The sequence below is a fragment of the Squalius cephalus genome (genome assembly GCF_949319135.1).
Source record: "Squalius cephalus genome assembly, chromosome: 18".
Classification (NCBI taxonomy): Eukaryota; Metazoa; Chordata; class Actinopteri; order Cypriniformes; family Leuciscidae; genus Squalius; species Squalius cephalus.
In genome coordinates, this window is record NC_137139.1 from 29,793,407 (window position 1) to 29,814,088 (window position 20,682).

Sequence of the window (20,682 nt, forward strand, 5' to 3'; positions counted from 1 at the left end):
CAGTCATAATTGTACAGTTTGCAGAATTGTGCACTGAAATTATGCTTTTGTAGTGAGATTGAAGTCAAGTTGGCACAAAAAGTATGACTTTCTGCTGCAACGTGCAGTGACAGACTGTATTAACTCTCACTTTGATTAAACCCAAACACAAGTGATCACAGGTGATGCATGTTAATATCAGGTGGAAATAGCAGTTGTTTCTCCTGATCACTTTGGATCTGATCACCCACAACCCGATGTTAATTCCAGGTGTGAAGCGGCCCATATGGATATTCTCAAAGGCCCTACTCCAGCTAGATGAGATCTCAGATGACATTTTTCCATTTGAACTTCTTTGAGTCAGTTTTTAAGGTGTTTCTCTGTCATTTATCTGAAGTGTTTTGCTATTATTATCTTGCTCAGTTTGACCAGAAGGAGAAAACAACATTTCTGGGGTCCAGAAAAGACTACTGGGACTATTTCAGCGATTGCCTGGCCAAAATCAAAGGAGCAAACGATGGAATCCGCTTTGTTAAATCAATTCCAGAGGTAAACATCTGTCTCATTCACTTCTTACAAGCATTTTTATATCATTTCTGTTTTTTACTTCTATTTTTTGGTTTTATAAGTAATTATTGAATTAATATCAATATTGACAACAACAGCAATAAAAATAATAATTACTATTAATGTTATTTCTTTTTATTACTATTATTATATGTATAAAAATGTGTTAATTATTAAATAATAATTACTCATTTATAATTAGAATAAAATAATCACAAATTAATGTAATCTCAAATTAATTGAGAGACTACATTAAATATTTGTACTGTTAATAAATAATTTGTCACACCATATGACTTTTTGTAGTCAACTGAAAGTGATTCAGTTGATTCAGTTCACACAAAAAAAGTGATTAACTTTATAACATCTAAAATATACACCTTTTTTTAAGTGGTAAATGTGCCTTTTTTATTATGTGTTGTAGAAGTATACCTGTAGACACGCACCTTTTGTTTAAACAAACCTTCCTATCGGCTTTGTACAGTTCCGTTTTCTCATCGAAATATAAAAGATTTTAGTGATGCTATTGATTAGGTTCTTCTTTGTTTGCCCGTATTGTATGCTGATCTAAATGCCATGTTCTTTATAATAGTACCACTTCTGTGTGACTGCTGACTGATATTGTCCTCAATCAGATTCACCTGTATTGTCTTAACACTGAACTCAGCCACAGAGTCGACCAGCTTCTTCCTCTTGTGTTGTGGCTAGTTTCGTTCGCAGAATAGCTCAATTTTCGGACTCAGATTCGATGTAACAGTAAGTGGGTGAATTATTCAGCTTTGTCCAAGTTACTGGTTATAGTCTGTGTGGTTGCACGTTATAATATTTAATAATGCTACACAGAAAGACAAACATCCATCAGTTTAAGTTATAAAAATACTGTCATTCGAAAAGCAATAATTAATGCCTTAAATATAAACAATCACCTCGAAATCACCCAAAAACTCTTGACAACCACTCGGCAACACAATTGTGAGTTTGGTATGGGCAACATCACTGATGTTTTCTTCAGGAAATGTAAAAAAGTCTAACGTCCACTCTTAAAAGTGTCTATTGGTGTCAGATATGTTTTTGGGCCACTTGATACTTGAGTGATGGTATTCTTTCTCTGTCTCAGCTGAAGACGTCTCTGGGTAAGGGCAGAGCGTTTATCCGTTACTCACTCGTGCATCAGCGGCTGGCTGACACACTCCAGCAGTGCCTCATGAACCTCAGGGTCACCAGGTAACACTTCACTGTCACCTCACCTGTCATCTTTCTTCACAAACATGCCCTGCTTCTCAATGCCCATACTATCCATCCTAAACAGTATGTGAGATTAAAATAAGTGTGACCCAAAGCATAGTATGTTGAACAGAGCATATGCCAGAAGTCCCCGGATGGCCTACTATTTCCGGTGGATTTTCGAAGTGTGTATCCGTGCTCACTATAACAGCTAATATTGCCCACAACCCATTGCGCTTCGGAGGAGGATCCAGTTCAGAACTACAAACACGAGTAAAAAGTGTTAAAAAACTACAAAACATGGTGGATATGTGCGACCGACGGTGAGAGGTTTAGATAACGGTTTGATTTAAAGCTTAACCTGATAAAAAATATATTTATTTAATGTTATCCGTGTTATATTCCATCTGCAATAACAATGTGGACTTTTATAAAGATCCGTTTGGCCATTAAAGGGATACTTTTACCGATTAGCATTAAGCTTTGCATCAGTAAAAACCCGGTAGTATTTTCGACTGACCGTGCTTCCCTCCCTCATGTCCCCCTGAGACGAGAGATTTCTGTATTGTGTGTCTGGAAAAAAACCTCAGATGACGCAAAAATCGTCATTTAGCGTCATGATCATCGGAGGCTTGTTTGGCCAGAGGCGAGAGACTACAGCCAGTAGGAGGAGCTCGTTCCGCATGTGTTCAACCCGCCCATCGGGGGATCTCACGATAAAACAGCGTCTTTTCAGTTTCGAGTCGACTAGTAGCCTAGTTGTATCATTTCTTCGTAGGGCAGCGAAGCTACATGAGCCAAAAATACATTTTCTGTCTTTTCTCAGTCTAGAAGGCACCAACTTCTAAAATAATCTCACATTTCTACTACATAAATGACCCAATTTAAATACACATTCATCTGTCCAGCAGTGAAATATCCCTTTAACTTTTAAATGCATCATTATGCATTAATATGAGGAGAGTCTCCGCGTGAAAGACCTGCGACTGCAGATCAACGTGCTTCTGCGTTTCTCTCCGATACGGTAGGAAATGAAATTAAATGAAATGTGGAGGATTTTAACTGTGACAAGATGATTGACAGGCGACAGAGTACAGGATGCGACAGAGAGCAACTGTTAAAGATGCAGTTGTATGACGTGATAGTATGTCCCAAAGCTTGTCTACTCTTCTGCTACACACTCAAAAGTATCTGCTTTTTCTTTTTCTACTAACCCGACAATAATAACAGACCAGAGCAGACTCTCTCTGTAACAGACCAGCTTCAACGACCGTGTAAACACAATAACATGGAGCTTTGCTGACTTTGCTGTCCTTTTTAGCAGCCACTGTGCAGTTAAACTCTGCATTTTATAATACTGCAGCTGCCTTCATGCGCAAGAGGCAAGCTATTATTAGAGCAATCGTCACACTACGCACATGCCCAGTGTGTATGAATGGTCATGTGACATGCATTTTCGGTCGTGTAGTGTGGACAGAGGATCTTTTCTGAAACGCAGTGGAAATGCCAGTATGGACGAGGATCATTTTCAGTTTATAACGCCGTGTTAAACCGAAAATGCACTAGTGTAAACAGGACCTTAATCAATCCTTTGAACTGCAAATCTTACATTGAAAATCCTTTTGATATTATCAAATTATTTTGGTTTTGTTTCGAAATGTTTAGTTTTTTTCTTTCCTGAAGAAAATTAAACGCATTGTCTCCATGCAGTATTTCTACATGTAGGTGTATCGAAAAATATTAATATAGGCCTATAGTTTATAGTGGTCGACCAATATATCGCCAATGCCAATATTTGGACATTTTTAATTACACTGGTCTACAATTTTTTAGAAGTCGTCTGCTTCAAAGATAAAGGGCCAGATTTACTAATTTAAAGTTTTATTAATTGTTTATTTAAAAACTCTCCTCCCATAACTTTTGAGTCTGAAAGTGAAACTCCTACAAGTGCGTATGCAATAAGTTCAGCCGCAAAAATAACAATGTCCAAATCTTTCTCTGCGTGTAGTAAATCTTGACAGTAATTTTTTAATGCCAAAAGAGAGTTTGTGCTGGTGCAAGCTGTTAATAAATCTGGCCCAAAATGTGCTATTTATTATGTATTTTGATGCGCTGAATTCAAATATGTAAATTAAAACAACTGATTGGCTACTGTTTCCAATATATTTACATATTCTATGTATATTGTGTACCTTTCACCTGTCCTGCTTATGTAACATTTAAAAAATCAGCAAAAGGGTTATATAAATAACATTTTATATGAAACAAAATGTAAAAAGCTGTTATGTACATAGTTTAGTCCTATTCAGGGTCTACTCAGAGCTTCTCGGCTTGTAAATGGAGCATCTCTTGTCACTGTCCAGCAATGATGGGCTCCATTTGCTTCATTTGAAGTTATCTGCACTGTTCACACAAGTACGAAGCATCTCTGCTCACTTTGGCTAAACAGAAATTTATCCCTTTGCAAAATCAAACAAGTAAGAGCCAGCACCACTGTATGACGGGGTGTCAAACTCAGTTCCTGGAGGGCCACAACCCTGCAGAGTTTTGCTTCAACCCTAATTATACACACCTGATCCAGCTCATCAAGTCTTTCAGGTGTGTGTGTTGGAGCAGGGTTGGAAATAAACTCGACAGGGCTGTGGCCGTCCAGGAATTGAGTTTTGCACCCCTGCTGTATGATTTCTAGAGCTGATATAGGGCAATTCATACAGCAGGGTAATGTAAGATTTGTTATGATTGTATCATGCATGACTTATAGAAATAATATGATGCAATTAATATCATGTATGACGCAATACCAGCATCAGATTGCATCATTCATTGTTTTGGTCCAAACCAAGCGTGCCGCACAAGCCCTGAAAAGTGAAGCCAAAACGTCTCGAGATTGTATTTACTTTATTTTAACAAACCTTTTGTCGTACTGCAATCAATTTTTAAAAAAGTGCACTCAGGGAGAGTGCATTCTGCGAGAGTGAGGGCGGGGCCTTGATTTCGCGGCTTTACTTCCTGCTCACGACTGCGCAGGTCTGGTCCCAAGATCGCTACTGCGCAGACTCAAGTTCCAAGATGTCAGCGCCATATCGGGACACTGGCGGCTTCAGTTCTCACCAATGGAAGAGAGCGAAGGGGCGTCGTCCATCTTTTTTTACAGTCTATGGTCCAAACCCATTCATAGATGTATTTTAGTCATTTCTGGTTTCAATTGAGATCCCTTCCCTTTATTACTCACTTATTCTCCGCCATTCCCATGTCAAAGGTCCTATACTGACCCGATAGCATATCTTAAAAACTAGAGCCAATCAACAATTTTGAGTATTATTTTCATGCTCGGTGACCCAGAATTAGTAAAGTTTGCCTACACTTATTTCAGAAGCATTTTAGCTGCAGATCAGTGGTATCGGCCAATACGTTTTTCTGTTTGGCTGATGTGTCAAAAGCAGGACTTTTATTTAAAAAAAACACTGAGAGCGTCAGCGCCTGAGCATCCGAGCTCCCATTCTTCATCTTCATTAGCTTACTGTCTCTGTTTAACAGTTGTCTAATGAATTATTATGCGAAAAACTATTGTTATAAAACTTTATCTCCCACCAGCATTCAGCAAGTATGCATTTATATAATTCAAACAAATATCTAATAAACATTTAGTTTCACAAACCTTGAAAATTTTAGTGAATGTTGCTGTTAGATCTTATGAAGAGTGCATTTGTAGCCTGTTTAAAAATGTGTGTAAGCTGTGCGAATCAGATGCGGACAGAGTTCAGCTGTCACTGGACACACACAATCAACAAACTTGAAATCCTTGATTTCAAACTATGGTGCACTTATGTCCAGTTGGCCGCTATGTCGTATTCATGTCATGTTCATAGTGTATTGTATGTAAAATTAGCACTACCTATAGTACTTCCCTGGTGCACACAGATTGCACTGTTGCGGGGTTTACTTCCTTTTTATTCATATTTTTAACAATTTCTTTATTTGTGTAAAATATTATTATTATTATAAATATAATAGGATTACAGAATTAAGAAGTTGCAAGTCTTCTTAAAAGAATAAATCTGTTTATTTTACAGATTTATTTTTGATCAAGTTAATTTTTTTCATATTAATTATAATAATAATAAATAATAACTAATAAACAAATAATTAATAATAGCCTTTATTTTATACTGTGACATTAAAAGTAGATCAGATTGCTTAAAATAGTAAAAGCAATGTTAATAATACAAACATTAATGACATACATAAGCATGCAATAAATAAAAATACTTAAATGTGTATGCACATTGTTTATATATAGTAATTAATTCAATGTATAGTAAATTAAATCTGTTACTTTATAATTCATTAAAATGGTCATTTGAAAATTTATATTCTGTATGGAAGTTAAAAAATGTAACCAAATGGCCTTAATTGTCCAGAATTCAGCTGCCCATATCAAACATGTGTATGCTAAAATTGAGCAAAAACACAAAGTTTTCATGCAGCATTTTAGTGATTATGGAAAAATTGGTTGTGGCTTCAGTGTAGAGGTATGAATAGTTAAATATGGCAGGTTCACAATCTAAACCAAAAAAGGCAAAAACTCATTTCCGCTTGTTCTAGTTACAAGTACTATTTACATCACAGATTAATTCAGTAGAAACAATACTGAAAATGCTTCCCACATAGTTTTACTTCTTAAAATTAGCTTCCCTGTTTTAAGAAACAATATTACAGTTACTCAGGGTTAATGGGTGTGCATGTGTATGCCTGCTTATTGTGAGCTTCCTTATTTTGAGTAAAGATTGATTCATTTTCAGACTATGCAGCATTTGTGATGAGCAAATGGCACGATAGCCCATGGCGTGACTGAATTAATATGGCCAGTACAATGTCATTTTTGATAGCTTAAAAGTTTGCACTAAACCTGTAAGAAATTGTGACAGACTTATTTCCAATGCATTCCTCTTTGGGGATCTATGATTAAGGCTGCATTCCTCTTCAAATATGTCTACTTTGCACTTAAAAGTATGTGCTATGCTGGTGATACATACTTTATTAGTATGACAACATGTGAATTTTTGAAACAATTTTTTTCATTTTTCCACTTATTTGTTTGCATTTGCACGTCAGGTACTAAGATTTATCAAAAAGTCAACTGAGAACTGTCATAATCTACTATGCATCTGTTGTGCAAGAGGTTGTTGTGGGTATACATACAAGAATGTGCATTCTCAAAACTACTTTGAATAGTGAACCATCCAAGCATCTTTCTATTTCCAATGTAATATGATTCGGGATACCATAATTCTTATTGCTCATGCCATTTAGTATGTTAGACTTGAGTTGGACATGAAAGCCTTTTTTAAAATGGTGTTTTTCTGCAGTGACTGGTATAATTCCCGGAGTCCATTTCTCAAACCCCATCTCAGTGTGGACATAATTAATTATCTCTATGAGCTCAATGATGTTCAATTTGATGTGGCATCCAGGGGTCATGACCTTGATTCAGAATGGCCCACTTTTGCACGGTAAGAGCACGCTGTAATTTTGCAATTTATTATATAAATATAACATCAACAGTAGACTAACACAAACACACTGGCAAACATATAATGCTACTAATTTATAGTCCATTTGCCGTGTGGTATTTATAGTCCATTTGCCATGACTGGAAATAGTATGTGTGTGAATGTGTTTTAATAATCTGATTGATGTTCATTTCAGTTCATTTAAAGTTGACTAAAAAATGTGTCACAGGAGGACACTGGGAATGACTAGCTCTCCCAGTCACATGTGGAAACCACCGAGTCGTAGTTCCAGCATCAACAGTCTGGCCAGCACATACTCACAGGTACCAGCACATCAATAGTATGTCCCTATAGCTTTAAGTAAAATAAAAGTTAAAATTCATGCATTATACAAATATATTAATTGTATTAATTACGAATATTATTTATATTAGTAATTAATTAATATTTATACTAATTATTACTATTAAAGGTAACACTTTATTTTAGTGTCATTGTTACATGTACTTACCATAGTAATTATGCATAATTACATGCAACTAACCCTCAACCAAACCCTAATCCTACCCTAACTCTATAGTAAATACATGTTGTTAATTAATATTACTCAGTATTTAAATATATAATTAAACTGTAACAATGATACCTTAAAATAAAGTGTAACCATTTAAAAATATTTATTAATATTAAGTATATTACATGTATTACATATTTATTATTTTTCATGTATCATTCACACCACTGTTTTATATCCAGTAGATGGCATTGTTTGTCTAAAAATGTCTCAAATCTACTCAATTTCAACTTTCTCAGATCTATTCAACTTGAAGCAATCTATCTTTATCTTACTGATTATGTGCATCTCCTCTCTGTTTATTTTCTGTCTTTCTCCCAAAACTTACAGCAGGCACACGAGTTCCCTGGGAGTCCAGACATGTCTGTGCTAAACTCCAGTGGACTGAATGATTCTTCCATCAGTGCTATAGACGATCTCCGCCTGGAGCTGGACCAGTCTGAATTAAAACAAAGAGAGTTCCTCGACCAGGTGCAGCAGTTAGGTGCCGAGGCGGGTGAACTTCGTGGGGTTGTGGTGGAGCTTCAAAGGCAGCTGGATGTCTCTTTAGCTGCCCAAGGTAACCATCAGGAGCTCCAGCAGAACCTGGAGATGCTAGCTGAGCGCGAACGAGCCCTATCCCATGAGCTGGAGGTCTTGAGGGGACGCGAGACCATCCAAGAGGCCTCCCACAAGGACCTCCAGGACATGTTGGCAGCAGCAGAGCGTAAAAATGAGGAATTGATGGCAAGGCTAGATGGAGTATTGGATGAGAAAGGCCAGAGAGCGACCAGTGACTTCAACTCTGCCCAGAAGATTCACGAGTTGTTAAATGAATTGAAAGATGCTGAGAAGGGGAGAATAGATGCTCTTGCAGAAGGAGAAGAGAGGAGAAGGCAGGCAGAACAACTAGCTGAGAAAGTCCGAATGAAGGATGAGGCACTCAAAGAGGCTGAGGTGAAAATGGCTGCTTGGATGGAGAAGGGTAAACAACTACAAACCAGAGCAGAAGAGCACCGTAATATCATGGACAAACTCCAAGGGGCTCTTGCAGTGCGAGATAAAGAGACCAGCAACCTTCAGAGGCAACTGCTAGATCTCCAGAACTCTCTGGAAACTATGGAAAAACAGGCGAAGGTGGAGAGGAAGGAAATGCAAGAGGATAAAGAAGAGCTTGAGAAAAAGATGAGTGGTCTGGAAGGGCATCTGCGAGGATTGCGGACACAGCTAAAGGCTAAAGAATCTGATCTTCTCTCCAGTACCAAGACAATCCAGTTTCTGGAGAAGGAATCAGAGAAGCTTAATAGGGAGAAACAGAATCTGATGGTAACCGTATCTGAACTGGAGAACAGCACCAAAGCGCAGGCCAAGAAGATTGACGAGTACAAAGATAGCTGTGCCATGCTTATGGAGCAAAACAGTGAGCTCCTCCAGATGATGAACAAGACTGAGGACACCAAGAAGGAGTTGCTTAAAAACAAATCCTCCCTGGAGAGTGAGCTGGCCGGATTGAGGGCCTCGGAGAAGCAGTTGCGAGCGCAAATTGATGACGGGAGAGTGACAGTGGATGAACGAGAGCAGCGAATGAGAGAGGAGAACAGGAGTCTGGATGAGAGGCTGCATAAGGCCAACATGCAGTTGGAGGAATCCAAGAGTTCAGTTCGCCAACGGGAGCTGGAAAACAAGGACCTCATGGAGGTTCAGGTCACTCTTAAAGCGGCCCTCACAGCTATGCAGGAGGAGATACGCAACATCAACAGCCAGATTGCTGAACTTGAGAAGAGTCTTGGAGCTGCGAAATGCAATGAGGCAAACCTGACCGCTCAGCTTAAAGATAAGGATTCCAAACTGGAGGACCAGGAGAGGCTCTGTGAGGAGCTCCAGGGAAGGGTGGAAGAACTTGAAGGTCGGGAGAGGGATTTGGAAATGGAAAAGACAAAGGCAGAAAGAGCTTTTGTTAAACAAACAGAGATGATTAATAGTCTTGAGGCCAAGAGGAAAGTTTCAGAGAAGGTCCAACTTGAGCAGAGCGCATGTCAGGCTAAAGAAACCCAAGAGATTGCTTTAAAAGTGACTCTCCTGGAAGAACAGCTGGGATTGAGTGTGAAAGAAGTTTCTAGGCTTCAAGAGGAAGTGCTCGATTTTAGGGCTAAACTTCACAGTGCTATAGAAGAGAAGGACAAGACTCAAGTAAAGCTGGATGTCACTGAGGCTTCCTGTGCAGAACTGCGGATCTTGACTGAGCAATTGAAGAAGCAGGCGGAGGAGCAGAATCGACTGCATGTGAGTGAACTCCTGCAGTCTAGCGAACGTGTTGAAGCCTTAACGTTGCAACTGAACCAGGAGACATCTGCACATCAGAAAACAACCGCTGAGATTGCTTCAGCCCAAGAGGAGCTGGCAGAGCTCAAGTCACAGAATGAACGGCTGGTCCTGGAGAATGCTGAGACCAGAGAGTGTCTCCACCGAGTCAACACAGAAATGGCGGAGCTGGGAATAACAATTTGCCAACTCACTGCAGAGCGGGAAGAGGCCCGGGAACGATGGGCTGCCGAAGCTGCTCGGATACAAGAACTGCAACAGCAAGGAGTGAAGGAAACTGAGCGGCTCAATGCCAGCCTGGTGGCTCTTCACCAAGAAAACTCTAGTCTACGTGAAGAGCTCCAGCAGACGGAGAAGCTTTCAGAAACTGTGCTGGAACTAAAAGATCTGCTGGACAAGACAGAGGGCGAGCGGGACGCTGCACGAGAAGAGATCGCTGCAGGGAAATTTCAGATGAGCACGGAGAGCATGACTTTCAAGAACCAGATAAAGGTAAAATTATCTCAGAATCTTCATTATCACTTTAAATCCCTTTTGCCACATACTTACTTCATGTTCATGTCATTGGAGAATTATAGCAATTACAAAGATGACAGCTCTCTGAAATAATTTATTTCTGTGGCAAATCTCGTATCAAATGCCAAAATGTATCAAATGTATTGCACTTTGGTGTTGATGTGCATTTTATATATGCAGTGTTTTTTGTTGTTATTTATTAGTTTTTACAGTATTGTTTATTACTAATAGTAAAATTAGAAAAGGAATATCAATAAAAGCATGCACCATACATGTACCTCTTGCAGCCTTTTTGGTTGTCTTTACATGTCACAGCAGTTAAGTGAGAAAAATAATTTAAGCTGAACAGTGTGAACTCGCACTGCAAGTCAGAAACCCGTAATTACAGTAATTCTGACATGACATAAATGCAATTTTTTTGAATGCCACTTTAGTGGTTTTATCTGATTTACTTTGTGATTGACATAAATCCAAGCACATTTTATGTAAAATGATATTTTAGCATTCAAATAATTTTTTATATTTTCTAGTACATTATATATTAATTATTTATATAATTATTACTTTTCAAACTAGAGTCTTAATGAAGAGATCGAGGGTTTGAAAACTCAGCTAGACATGGAGTTGAAGAAGACATCTGAGCTGGAGGCCAAATTATCAGAGTCAGAGGTATGTAAATGTTTTGAGCCAGGTGTGACTCTGAGTGAGGACTGACTAATACTTTCATTTTAATGATCTTCATGAGCATCAGATACTTTTTGCACACCAGCATGTGAATCATTATTATGCATCTCTGTTGGCTGATAACACTGATATTAGTAGGTGATGAATGTTTGATCTCTTGCTGCTCCTTTTGTTCTTGTTCATTGGAGACCCACTGTGCGAGACGGTGAAATAGATGACAAGAGATTGGGGCTAATTGCCAGACAGTGATGAATAATTTGCTTCTCAATAAGTCTATAATTAGTAACAGTGCATACGGTTTCTGGTAGATATTTGTCAATTAGAGGACAAGTGCCACTGTAATTATCTTCTATAATAATATTCTTAAAATGTTTCAGCTTTTTGCAACAATAAAGCTTATGCTGTTGTTGTTTTTCCTCTCTACTATTTGTTTTTTGCATAACTACTGAGTTAAAATATATATTTACAATTTCTCTTGAAAAATGGTATTGTGGCAGTACAGTGATGGTATTTGATTGATGGTTATATCATGGTGCTGAATCGTGCCATATTCATGCACCATGGTATTTACATGGTACTCCAATATACAGTGCTATACATAAGTTTAGACACCCATGCTAAAGTTGACTAAAAAGAGGAATAAAAAATCATCTTTTGGAAATTGAACTTAATGCCTTAATTAAAAAAATTAAGAAAAATCCAACCTTTAAGGACACCAATTTTCTTTGTGAATGAATAATGTATCGTAAATAAATAAATGTTCTTCCTTAAAATAAAGTTCCCTTGGCCTTTGGAATTAAAATAGCCCCACATCATCACATAGCCTTCACCATACCTAGAGACTGGCATGGGGTACTTTCCATAAGATCATCTCTCAATGCAAATCAAACCAGCTATTAGGCTAACTGAAATAAAACCATGCCAATCTCTAGGTATGGTGAAGGCCATGTGATGATGTGGGGCTATTTTAATTCCAAAGGCCAAGGGAACTTTATCAGGATGCATAGTATCCTGGATCCATGAAGTAACTGGCCTTTAAAAATAAAAATCTGCCTGCCTCTATGGGAATGTAACATAGGGGTGTCCAAACTTATGCACCCTGTATGTTAAGGAAGAACATTTATTTATTTATGATACATTATTCATTCACAAAGAAAATTGGTGTCCTTAAAGGTTGGATTTTTCCTAATTTTTTTAATTAAGCCATTAAGTTAAATTTCCAAAAGATGATTTTTTATTCCTCTTTTTAGTCAACTTTAGCATGGGTGTCTAAACTTATGCATAGCACTGTACTTTAAAGAATTCAACAAAACATGGCATTCTTTTACAAAAAGTACTTTGGCGGTACCATAGTATAATAGTGATATCAGATTGTAATACTGTGGTACTTGTAGAACATGGAAGTGAAATAATACTATAATACTGCAATGGTACATGTCGAAAATACTGTGGTAATACTGTGGTACTACTATGTCTTAACAACCATGATAGTACCATAGTATGTTTTTTGTAAGTGTTGCCATCGTACATGTCCAAAAACTTAGTTAGGGTTAGTTATTGTACGTTTTTGTTAATGCTAAAGGATTAAATGCTGTTGTTTCAATATTACAGTATGAGGTAATCAAATCAGCACTTTTTTTGTTCCTTGGATAAGATGAAAATCAAGATAAAATAAAACAAAATGAGACAAAATAACTGTACAGAACATTGTCAATGTATGTGAATGTTTGTGTCCAGATTGTGTTCATGCATTTGACTGTTTGTTCGTGTGTTTATATTTAGGGAGTGAAGATAGAATACTCTCGTCTGATTGAGGAGAAGGATTCTTACATCACTGATTGTAAGACTCTGATACATGAGAGAGAGTGTGAGACGCAACAGCTGCAAGGAAGTGTATCAAGGTGAGCACGTTCAAAAGCACTATAAAAGGGTTAATGCAGCACAGATAATGGATCTGCATGAATAAAAGCCATCACTAATGGATTTCCAAATGGATCCTCATGTTAAGGATTTCTTGGACCCTTGAAGAGATTCGGTTTTAGTAATTATTGTTTAGGTTATATTTTTATGCAATATTATTAAATTCTTTTTGCTTTTTCTCTCTGCCTTAGTACCAAAGAGGCTCTTAGTGACGTACAGAAGGAGAGGGAAGAACTGAAGCAGAAACTGGATCAGGTGTTGACAGAGACTCAGAACCAGCATCTCCAGATGTCTGCTGAGCTGGAGGATCTGAGCCAAACCAAAGTAAACCTGGAGGAACGGCTCATCGAACTTATTAGGTCTGTATATCGCCTTGAACTTCAGGGTTAGCTTCTCTTTCCTAACCTAAAATCTGGGTTATTTCGTTGTTAATAATAAGTCAATGTGTTTTCTTTGTTATAGGTCAGGGTTAAGTTTTTCTAACATGTAAGGCTTTTTTCCATCAAACACACATTTTTCCTGATAAAAGATTCAGTGCATTCTTATGGACTATCTCACACTCAGAATGTTTCATTTCAATCTTTGTGTAAATAGTTTTGGATGATTCATTTTACTTTGTCATTTTGAAAATCCTTTAAATAGTTGTAAATATTTTTTTTTATATTTGAATATAATTGGAATATTTTAGTTTTTTGTTGTTGTTTCAAAATTCTTGTAGTGAAAATTATTGGACGCTTTTTGTCAGAAATTAATTTAGCTTTGTCTGCTTTCTTTTGGTGTCAATAGGTTTTTACCTGCTTTGCTCATTCTTATAATAATAATTTATATATAATAATAAATGTTCTATGTTTTAAATTATAAAACATATTAAATTAATTATAATAAAATATATATACTCAATTCAATTCACATTTATTTGTAAAGTACTTTTCACACTACATATAATTTCAAAGCAGCTTTACAGAAATATATATGTATATGTATATTTATTACATGGCTTGGCTGAATTCCAATGTAGAATGCGGTCTGTTATTTCTTGATAACAGACCGCTGCGAAGTATAACAGACCGTTGCCATGAAAAACAGCGCGTTGCTATGGACGCGGAACGGACTATTTTCTTTGGCGGAAGCAATACAATCGTTTTTAAATCAATAAACTCCTTTTTAAATCAATAATTCGTGGCAAATTATTTATTTATTTTGTAGGCAGCCATGTAATAAGCGGGATAATGTATAGAGAGGCGGTCTTTATAGCGAATAACAACCCCTTCAGGCTGATTCAAGACCCCTCCGCTTCGCGTCGGGGTCCTGTTCAGCCTGTCGGGGTTGTTATTCGCTATAACGACCGCCTCTCTATACATTATCCCTTACATATATGTATATGTGTATATATATATATATATATATATATATATATATATATATATATATATATATATATATATATATATATATATATATATATATATATATATATATATATATACTTTAATAAATATAGAATATTTATTTTTCATTTACATCTCACTTCAGGGGATAGAAAGAGAAAGTAAAAAAAAAGAAAAGGATTTTAACAGATGAAGCTACTCGAATTCTCAATGAAATGTCAAGAAAACTGATAATGGGAGCATGAAATGTTTTTATATCAAAGAAGCACACATATAAGCAGATCAAGAGCTTGTTCTCACCTGCCTTTCAGATTGTTGTTGCTGTATATCTCTGTTTAATTCAGTCCCTTTGTAGATTATTATATTCTTATGGTTTGTAAGGTACCTGTAATTCTCTAAGCAAAACAAAATTAAAACTCAAATGTCTACTGAGCCAGAATGCTGAGCAGAAAAGATATAAGAGTGCTGCTGCCACAAAGATATTCTGGATGTGCATAAACACCTGTTTGATAAAATCTACAGTTTGGTGTGGATAAAATGATATAATCAAACAGCTGCAGATGTGATAAAAGTTTCCTCTAGACATGAAATGGAAATGAAATGGCTGAACCATGAAAAGCGCTTTTAGACGTCAAGGACACCAAGAGACATGAGAACCTTGGAGTCTTCCTTCATTTCTCATCTCCTGCTCTCTCGTTTTTTTAGGGATAAGGATGCTCTGTGGCAGAAATCGGATGCTCTTGAGTTCGAGCAGAAGCTGAGAGCGGAGGAGAAGTGGTGGCTGGTGGATAAAGAGGCTACACACTGCCTGGGCTGCCAGGGCCAGTTCACGTGGTGGCTGCGACGGCATCACTGCAGGTGGGCAATCTCGCGAACACCTGCTCTGATCTCAAGGTAGAGGTGGAGTGAAAATGCAAAAGAACAGCGGAAAATTGATTTATGAATTTTAAAAAGCTAAGTAATTTAGCTTACTATTAATTATATATATATAAATAACTTAGGTAATTTATATGTGAGACCGCACTCTCTTTTGGCTCTTTTAAAACGGTTTGGGAGTTGAGCGCACCTGTTCTCAGTACTAATTTATATGTGAGGTAAGCGATTTCTGAGAAACACTCAGGTTTAACACCCAACAAACACACGCCTCCCTTTATTGCTCCGCCCCCAAAATAATGAACTTGCTATGTAACACAGGCAATGACTAACAGCTGGCGTTAAACATTCTAAGTTTATAAAGCGTGGAAATGCATGTGTCTTTATCATAGCTGACGGCAAGCACAATGACAATGCAAATGAGCAAACAAGCAAGGTGACATACAAGCAAGACTTTGATGTTAGTCGCCAGCACACCAGCTGCAGGCTAACAATAACACTCAAAACTGTCATGTTACTAAAGCTAATATTGAATGAACAAGAGGAGTAGCTGGCCGCACACTGATCAACTCAAGACTTGAAGTCTACAAAAGCATATTTTATTTTTCAAATTGCATTGTGCAAATAAAGTGCAAAGTGCATGTGGATTAAAAACAGACTAGACACCAGCAAACGTTTCAGCACATTGCTATCTTCAGTGCTCATTTAGCTAACAACATTCACCCTTTTAAAGCAAGTCAGCAATTAAGGATAAACAGCTGAATACAATCATCTCAATCTCAATTGTCTCAAGTAGAATTACAAACAGATATAAGTTTCAAATGAGCAGCTTCCAATGATAATACAGCATTGTAGACATACAGAAAGAAAGAATGTGTTTTACAAAAAACAGGAAAATTCAAGTTCTTCATTCATGCCTTCAGGAAATAAAGTTTTAAGTTCAAAGATCCAAAAAGCCTCCCTTTGCAATAATTTTCTATCTCTATCTCCACCTCTCCTGTGGGGTAGAATCCTCTCGATGCCCAGGAACTTCATGTCAGACAAAGAATGGTTAGCAGACTTAAAATGACGAGAAATTGAAGATGTATCATCCTGTCTCCTAATGGCACTTGTGTGTTCAATCATTCTTGTGCGTAATGCACGTGTAGTTTTGCCAACATATAGTTGTGGACATGGACAAATGATAATGTAAACAACATATGTACTCTTACAAGTAATCAGTTGTCTAATCTTATACGTTTTTAGTGTACGAGGATGTGTGAATGATTTACATTTGACATACTTAGTACAGGAAGTACACTACACTAGTAGCTTAGTACACTAAAGCTAATATTACAACAACAGCATATCTTTGTTCTGTGAAACCAATGTTACTCACGTATCAAGCAGAAACAAAGCAACCTTGGCATCTCTAACGCAGGCCCGTCGCCAAGGGGGGGCATTGGGGGGCAGTGCCCCTCCATATGACTTATCGTGCCCCCCTAAATGTAACGCACTGTACAATACAGTAAAATTACTTTAATTGTTCAATACTGAGTATCTGCGACTGTGATCATTTAAACTTTCTATCCAAATTGTTTCAGCAGAACTTAGCTCACAGGAACAGTAATCTCTACAACGGTAACACTAGAAATGCATAACACATTATCTTCAGAAATGATTCAGAAAATTCATTATTCAACGCATTATTACACAGAACGTAACTTGAAATATAATTATATTCATAAATGACTGTTAAAACATCCCAAAAACAGCGCCCAAACATTGCAAAGACCTACCTCATTAATTATTCAAATACAACAGCCAATGGCAAGTCTCCAGCAGCAGACCTTTCAATATGTTATTTTTGTGTTAGTAGTTTTATTTATTCAAATTACAATATGCAGTTGTGTGTAAGTATATGTATATATATATGTGTATATATATATATACATATACTTACACACATAAATCATGCAATTCATTTAGTTAAGCATACAGTATTGTTATACGTAATTCCTTTGCGCAGCTGCGCATTGCATGCGATCTCAGAATCAAATTTTGCCGGTTTTGTACAGCAAAGCTATGGATATAAGAAAGTGGTTTAAAGATTCGTCGTTAACAAAGACGACTTTGACCAACAACAACGTGTGTGGAGACGAGTCGACTCTGGAGCTAATGAGATGGTAGGAATGGAGAATTTGTCTAATGAGACACAAGTTCACAGCGTAGACAGAGCAGCGGGTGTAATTATGAATGGGCCTACTACTAGTGACGTGATCGCCGTCGCTGTGGCTGTGACAGGGCCAAAGCTGCAGGCCATTGATGATCTTGGAAATGAAGGACCGAATCAGATCATTTTACAGCGATAGCCTGCTCGCTTGTATAATAATAAAAATCGCTCCTTTGTGTCTTCATGGTATCAGACCAGTAATGATATACGTTACGTTGATTGTGCCTGTTACTCAAGAAAGCCACTAGATGGCACTGTGTTGTGTATGTGACGAAAAAAAAAAAAAAAAAAAAAAAAAAAATAGGCTACTAGCTAAATGTGGAAATGTTAAGAGAAAATAAACGGTGAAGTATTTTATTTGAATAATTGAACAAAACAAGACTATTGTGGTCTATTTTAGTTATAGCCTAATATGGGTTGTTGTTTTGGTCTGTCTCAGATCATTAAAAAAAGTGTGCCCCCCTATGAAAATTAAATGCCCCCCCATTTGGTTTGTTCTGGCGACGGCCCTGCTCTAACGTCTCTCCAGTGCTGAAAAGCTTTTCCAGTATTAACGCGGGTCCTAGCTCTTGCCTGATTATAACTCTTCTTCGTCCAATAATATTCCTCTGACCTTTTCCTGTTTGGTAATATCTCAGCCATCTCTCTTTCTACAATCTTTCTATAAATGTCTGGCTTGCTCACTCTCTCTCGTCACCCATCATAAGTGGACACGCCCCCTTCTGCTGATTGGCTTCAAGATTGTTGTGGTGCTCGGTCTGATCGGACTACGTACAAACACTTTTTTTTTTTTTCAGCACACACACAGAACAGACATTAGCAAATATTCACAATTTGTTTGATTTGGTGTTGATTTTCAATAGTGTTTGCAGAAATTGCTTACTGCACCTTTAAAGTATTGTACACATTTGTTGAAGAAAGGCTCTAAAAGTAAAAGCTGGAAAAGTGCTATTATTTCTTCTCTTCACAACATTTGGAACTATATGTGCTGTGAAAAGCTCTATACACATTCATATTGAATTAAATATATTGTAAAATAATGCAAATATATTCAAAAACAAATTATTTAAGTGAGATTTAAGTGTCCAACTAATTTTTTGTTTCATCTGTATGTGCAGGTTTAGCCCTGGGCACATTTAAATGAAATCATTGTCATTCTTTTCTCAGCCAACACAACACATATTTTTCGACTGTTTGCCTTGTTTCCTGATCTGCATAAGTACTTTAGTAAACCTGGCTGAAACAATTCAGATAACGCATGCAAATAAACAACTGTCACTGAGCACAATTTGGTCTTAGTCAGTCCTCCCCTCAAGATTTTTAGACACATACTGAGTTTTTATAGCAATTTTTGGGGTACATTAAATAGTGCTCTGTTTTCAGGACTTTTGATTATATTAAATTTTTATGATATTTTAAGACCTGTTGAATTATCTGACAACAGTTTTTTTTGCAACAAACTCAACAAAAAATGTTTGGTGCCTTAACGAATTAGTCACTTAGGGAGTGTTCACACTTGTCAGGTTTGGTTCGATTAAAGCGAACCCTGGTGCTATTGCTCTGTTAGTGTGGTTCATTTGAATAAGTGTGAACGCTGCCATCTGAACCCTGGTGTGAACCAAACAAGCGGACCGAGAGCGGAAAAAGATGAGTCTCTGTTCGCTTCCTAATGAACTCTGGCACGGTTCGACTGAAATATGAACGCTACATGGACCAAAGACATCTAAACGAACCAAAAACAGGATGTGATGTCACGGGATGCGACCCTAAAAAGGAATGCAGAATGCTCAAGCACACCTGTTTTTTTCTTAACATAGGAGCTACATTGCCCATTACAGTTCAGTACAGGTGTAGGAAATGGCATTTCCTTGCAGAAGATCTTCGTTTGTGTGTGTGATGGAGGGATTCCTGCCACTGTTTTGACTCTTTATACATTTTATAATTTTTATTCACAAGTTTTCAGCTCCATCATATACAGTACCATCATATGTACTCACATAAAGTGAGCGCATTTATCCAGCACACAGCATTGTTTTAAATATGTCATAATAGCTGTTTTTTTTATTTTGTATCTTTAGGCTTGGTCTTAAAAATCAAAAGCGAATCAGGACTAAATGTATGAATTTATTTTTTTGAAGAAAAAGAACCAAGAGAACCGAATGTGAATACACTGAAGTATTTCACTCAATATAAAGAACATTATAAATGGTGCTTTGTTTGGTTTAAAAATATTGCATGTTTTTTTGTGTTTCCGAAAATTTGGCCTTATGGTTATTCTGTGTTTCCTGGCAGGTTGTGTGGCCGTATCTTCTGTTACTACTGCAGCAACAATTACGTAATGACAAAAAACGCAAAGAAGGAGCGCTGCTGTCGAGAGTGCTACACGCAGCACGGCGCCGTGGTGGAAAGATTTACGAAGGCTGAACTCAACAGCTCTTCAGAAAACCAACCACCACCCCAAACAAACGCTGCCGGTCAATCACCACCACCACCACCACCCTATATACCCACACCAAGAGTTACAGGTACAGATACACACAGCAGAAAACACACCCTTCATGTCATGTTGGAATGATGGTATTCACGAGTTGATTGCACATGAATGCCAACCTAAAATTGCAAAACTGTGCAGTTTAGTTTGTATGCATTTTGTTGATGAAGAATAGCCAGAAAACACTACTTATTTAGCTGATTCATGAGGACAGACTTGTGCAATCAACTCGCTTTTCACATCATTCCCTTTGAGAGTATGAAAAACACACCAAATTTGCATGCTTTGCTCTTCATTGTGTTGCATTAGTGCTAAAAAGCTTTCTGCCTCCTCATAGCAAAAAAGCGTAATATGCGTAAAATTGGCCATTTTATTCTTTATTATATCGTAGTGTCTGTCTTGTATGTAGGAACTTCCCAGGTGGTTTGAGTTGTTATTTT

At 37.3% G+C, this 20,682-nt stretch overlaps 1 protein-coding gene across 2 annotated transcripts in view; it reads left to right on the forward strand.

Moving 5' to 3' along the window:
• Nucleotides 1–20,682, forward strand: part of fyco1a (FYVE and coiled-coil domain autophagy adaptor 1a) — a 34,548-nt gene that overhangs the window by 3,601 nt on the left and 10,265 nt on the right. For both annotated transcript variants that reach the window (XM_079849948.1, XM_079849949.1), the window contains exons 4-13: nucleotides 403–528; nucleotides 1,664–1,770; nucleotides 7,140–7,283; nucleotides 7,513–7,606; nucleotides 8,188–10,650; nucleotides 11,251–11,343; nucleotides 13,141–13,259; nucleotides 13,470–13,637; nucleotides 15,372–15,524; nucleotides 20,044–20,276. In XM_079849948.1, the coding sequence (XP_079706074.1) occupies nucleotides 403–528; nucleotides 1,664–1,770; nucleotides 7,140–7,283; nucleotides 7,513–7,606; nucleotides 8,188–10,650; nucleotides 11,251–11,343; nucleotides 13,141–13,259; nucleotides 13,470–13,637; nucleotides 15,372–15,524; nucleotides 20,044–20,276 (3,700 nt within the window). The remainder of the gene's footprint in view (nucleotides 1–402; nucleotides 529–1,663; nucleotides 1,771–7,139; nucleotides 7,284–7,512; nucleotides 7,607–8,187; nucleotides 10,651–11,250; nucleotides 11,344–13,140; nucleotides 13,260–13,469; nucleotides 13,638–15,371; nucleotides 15,525–20,043; nucleotides 20,277–20,682) is intronic.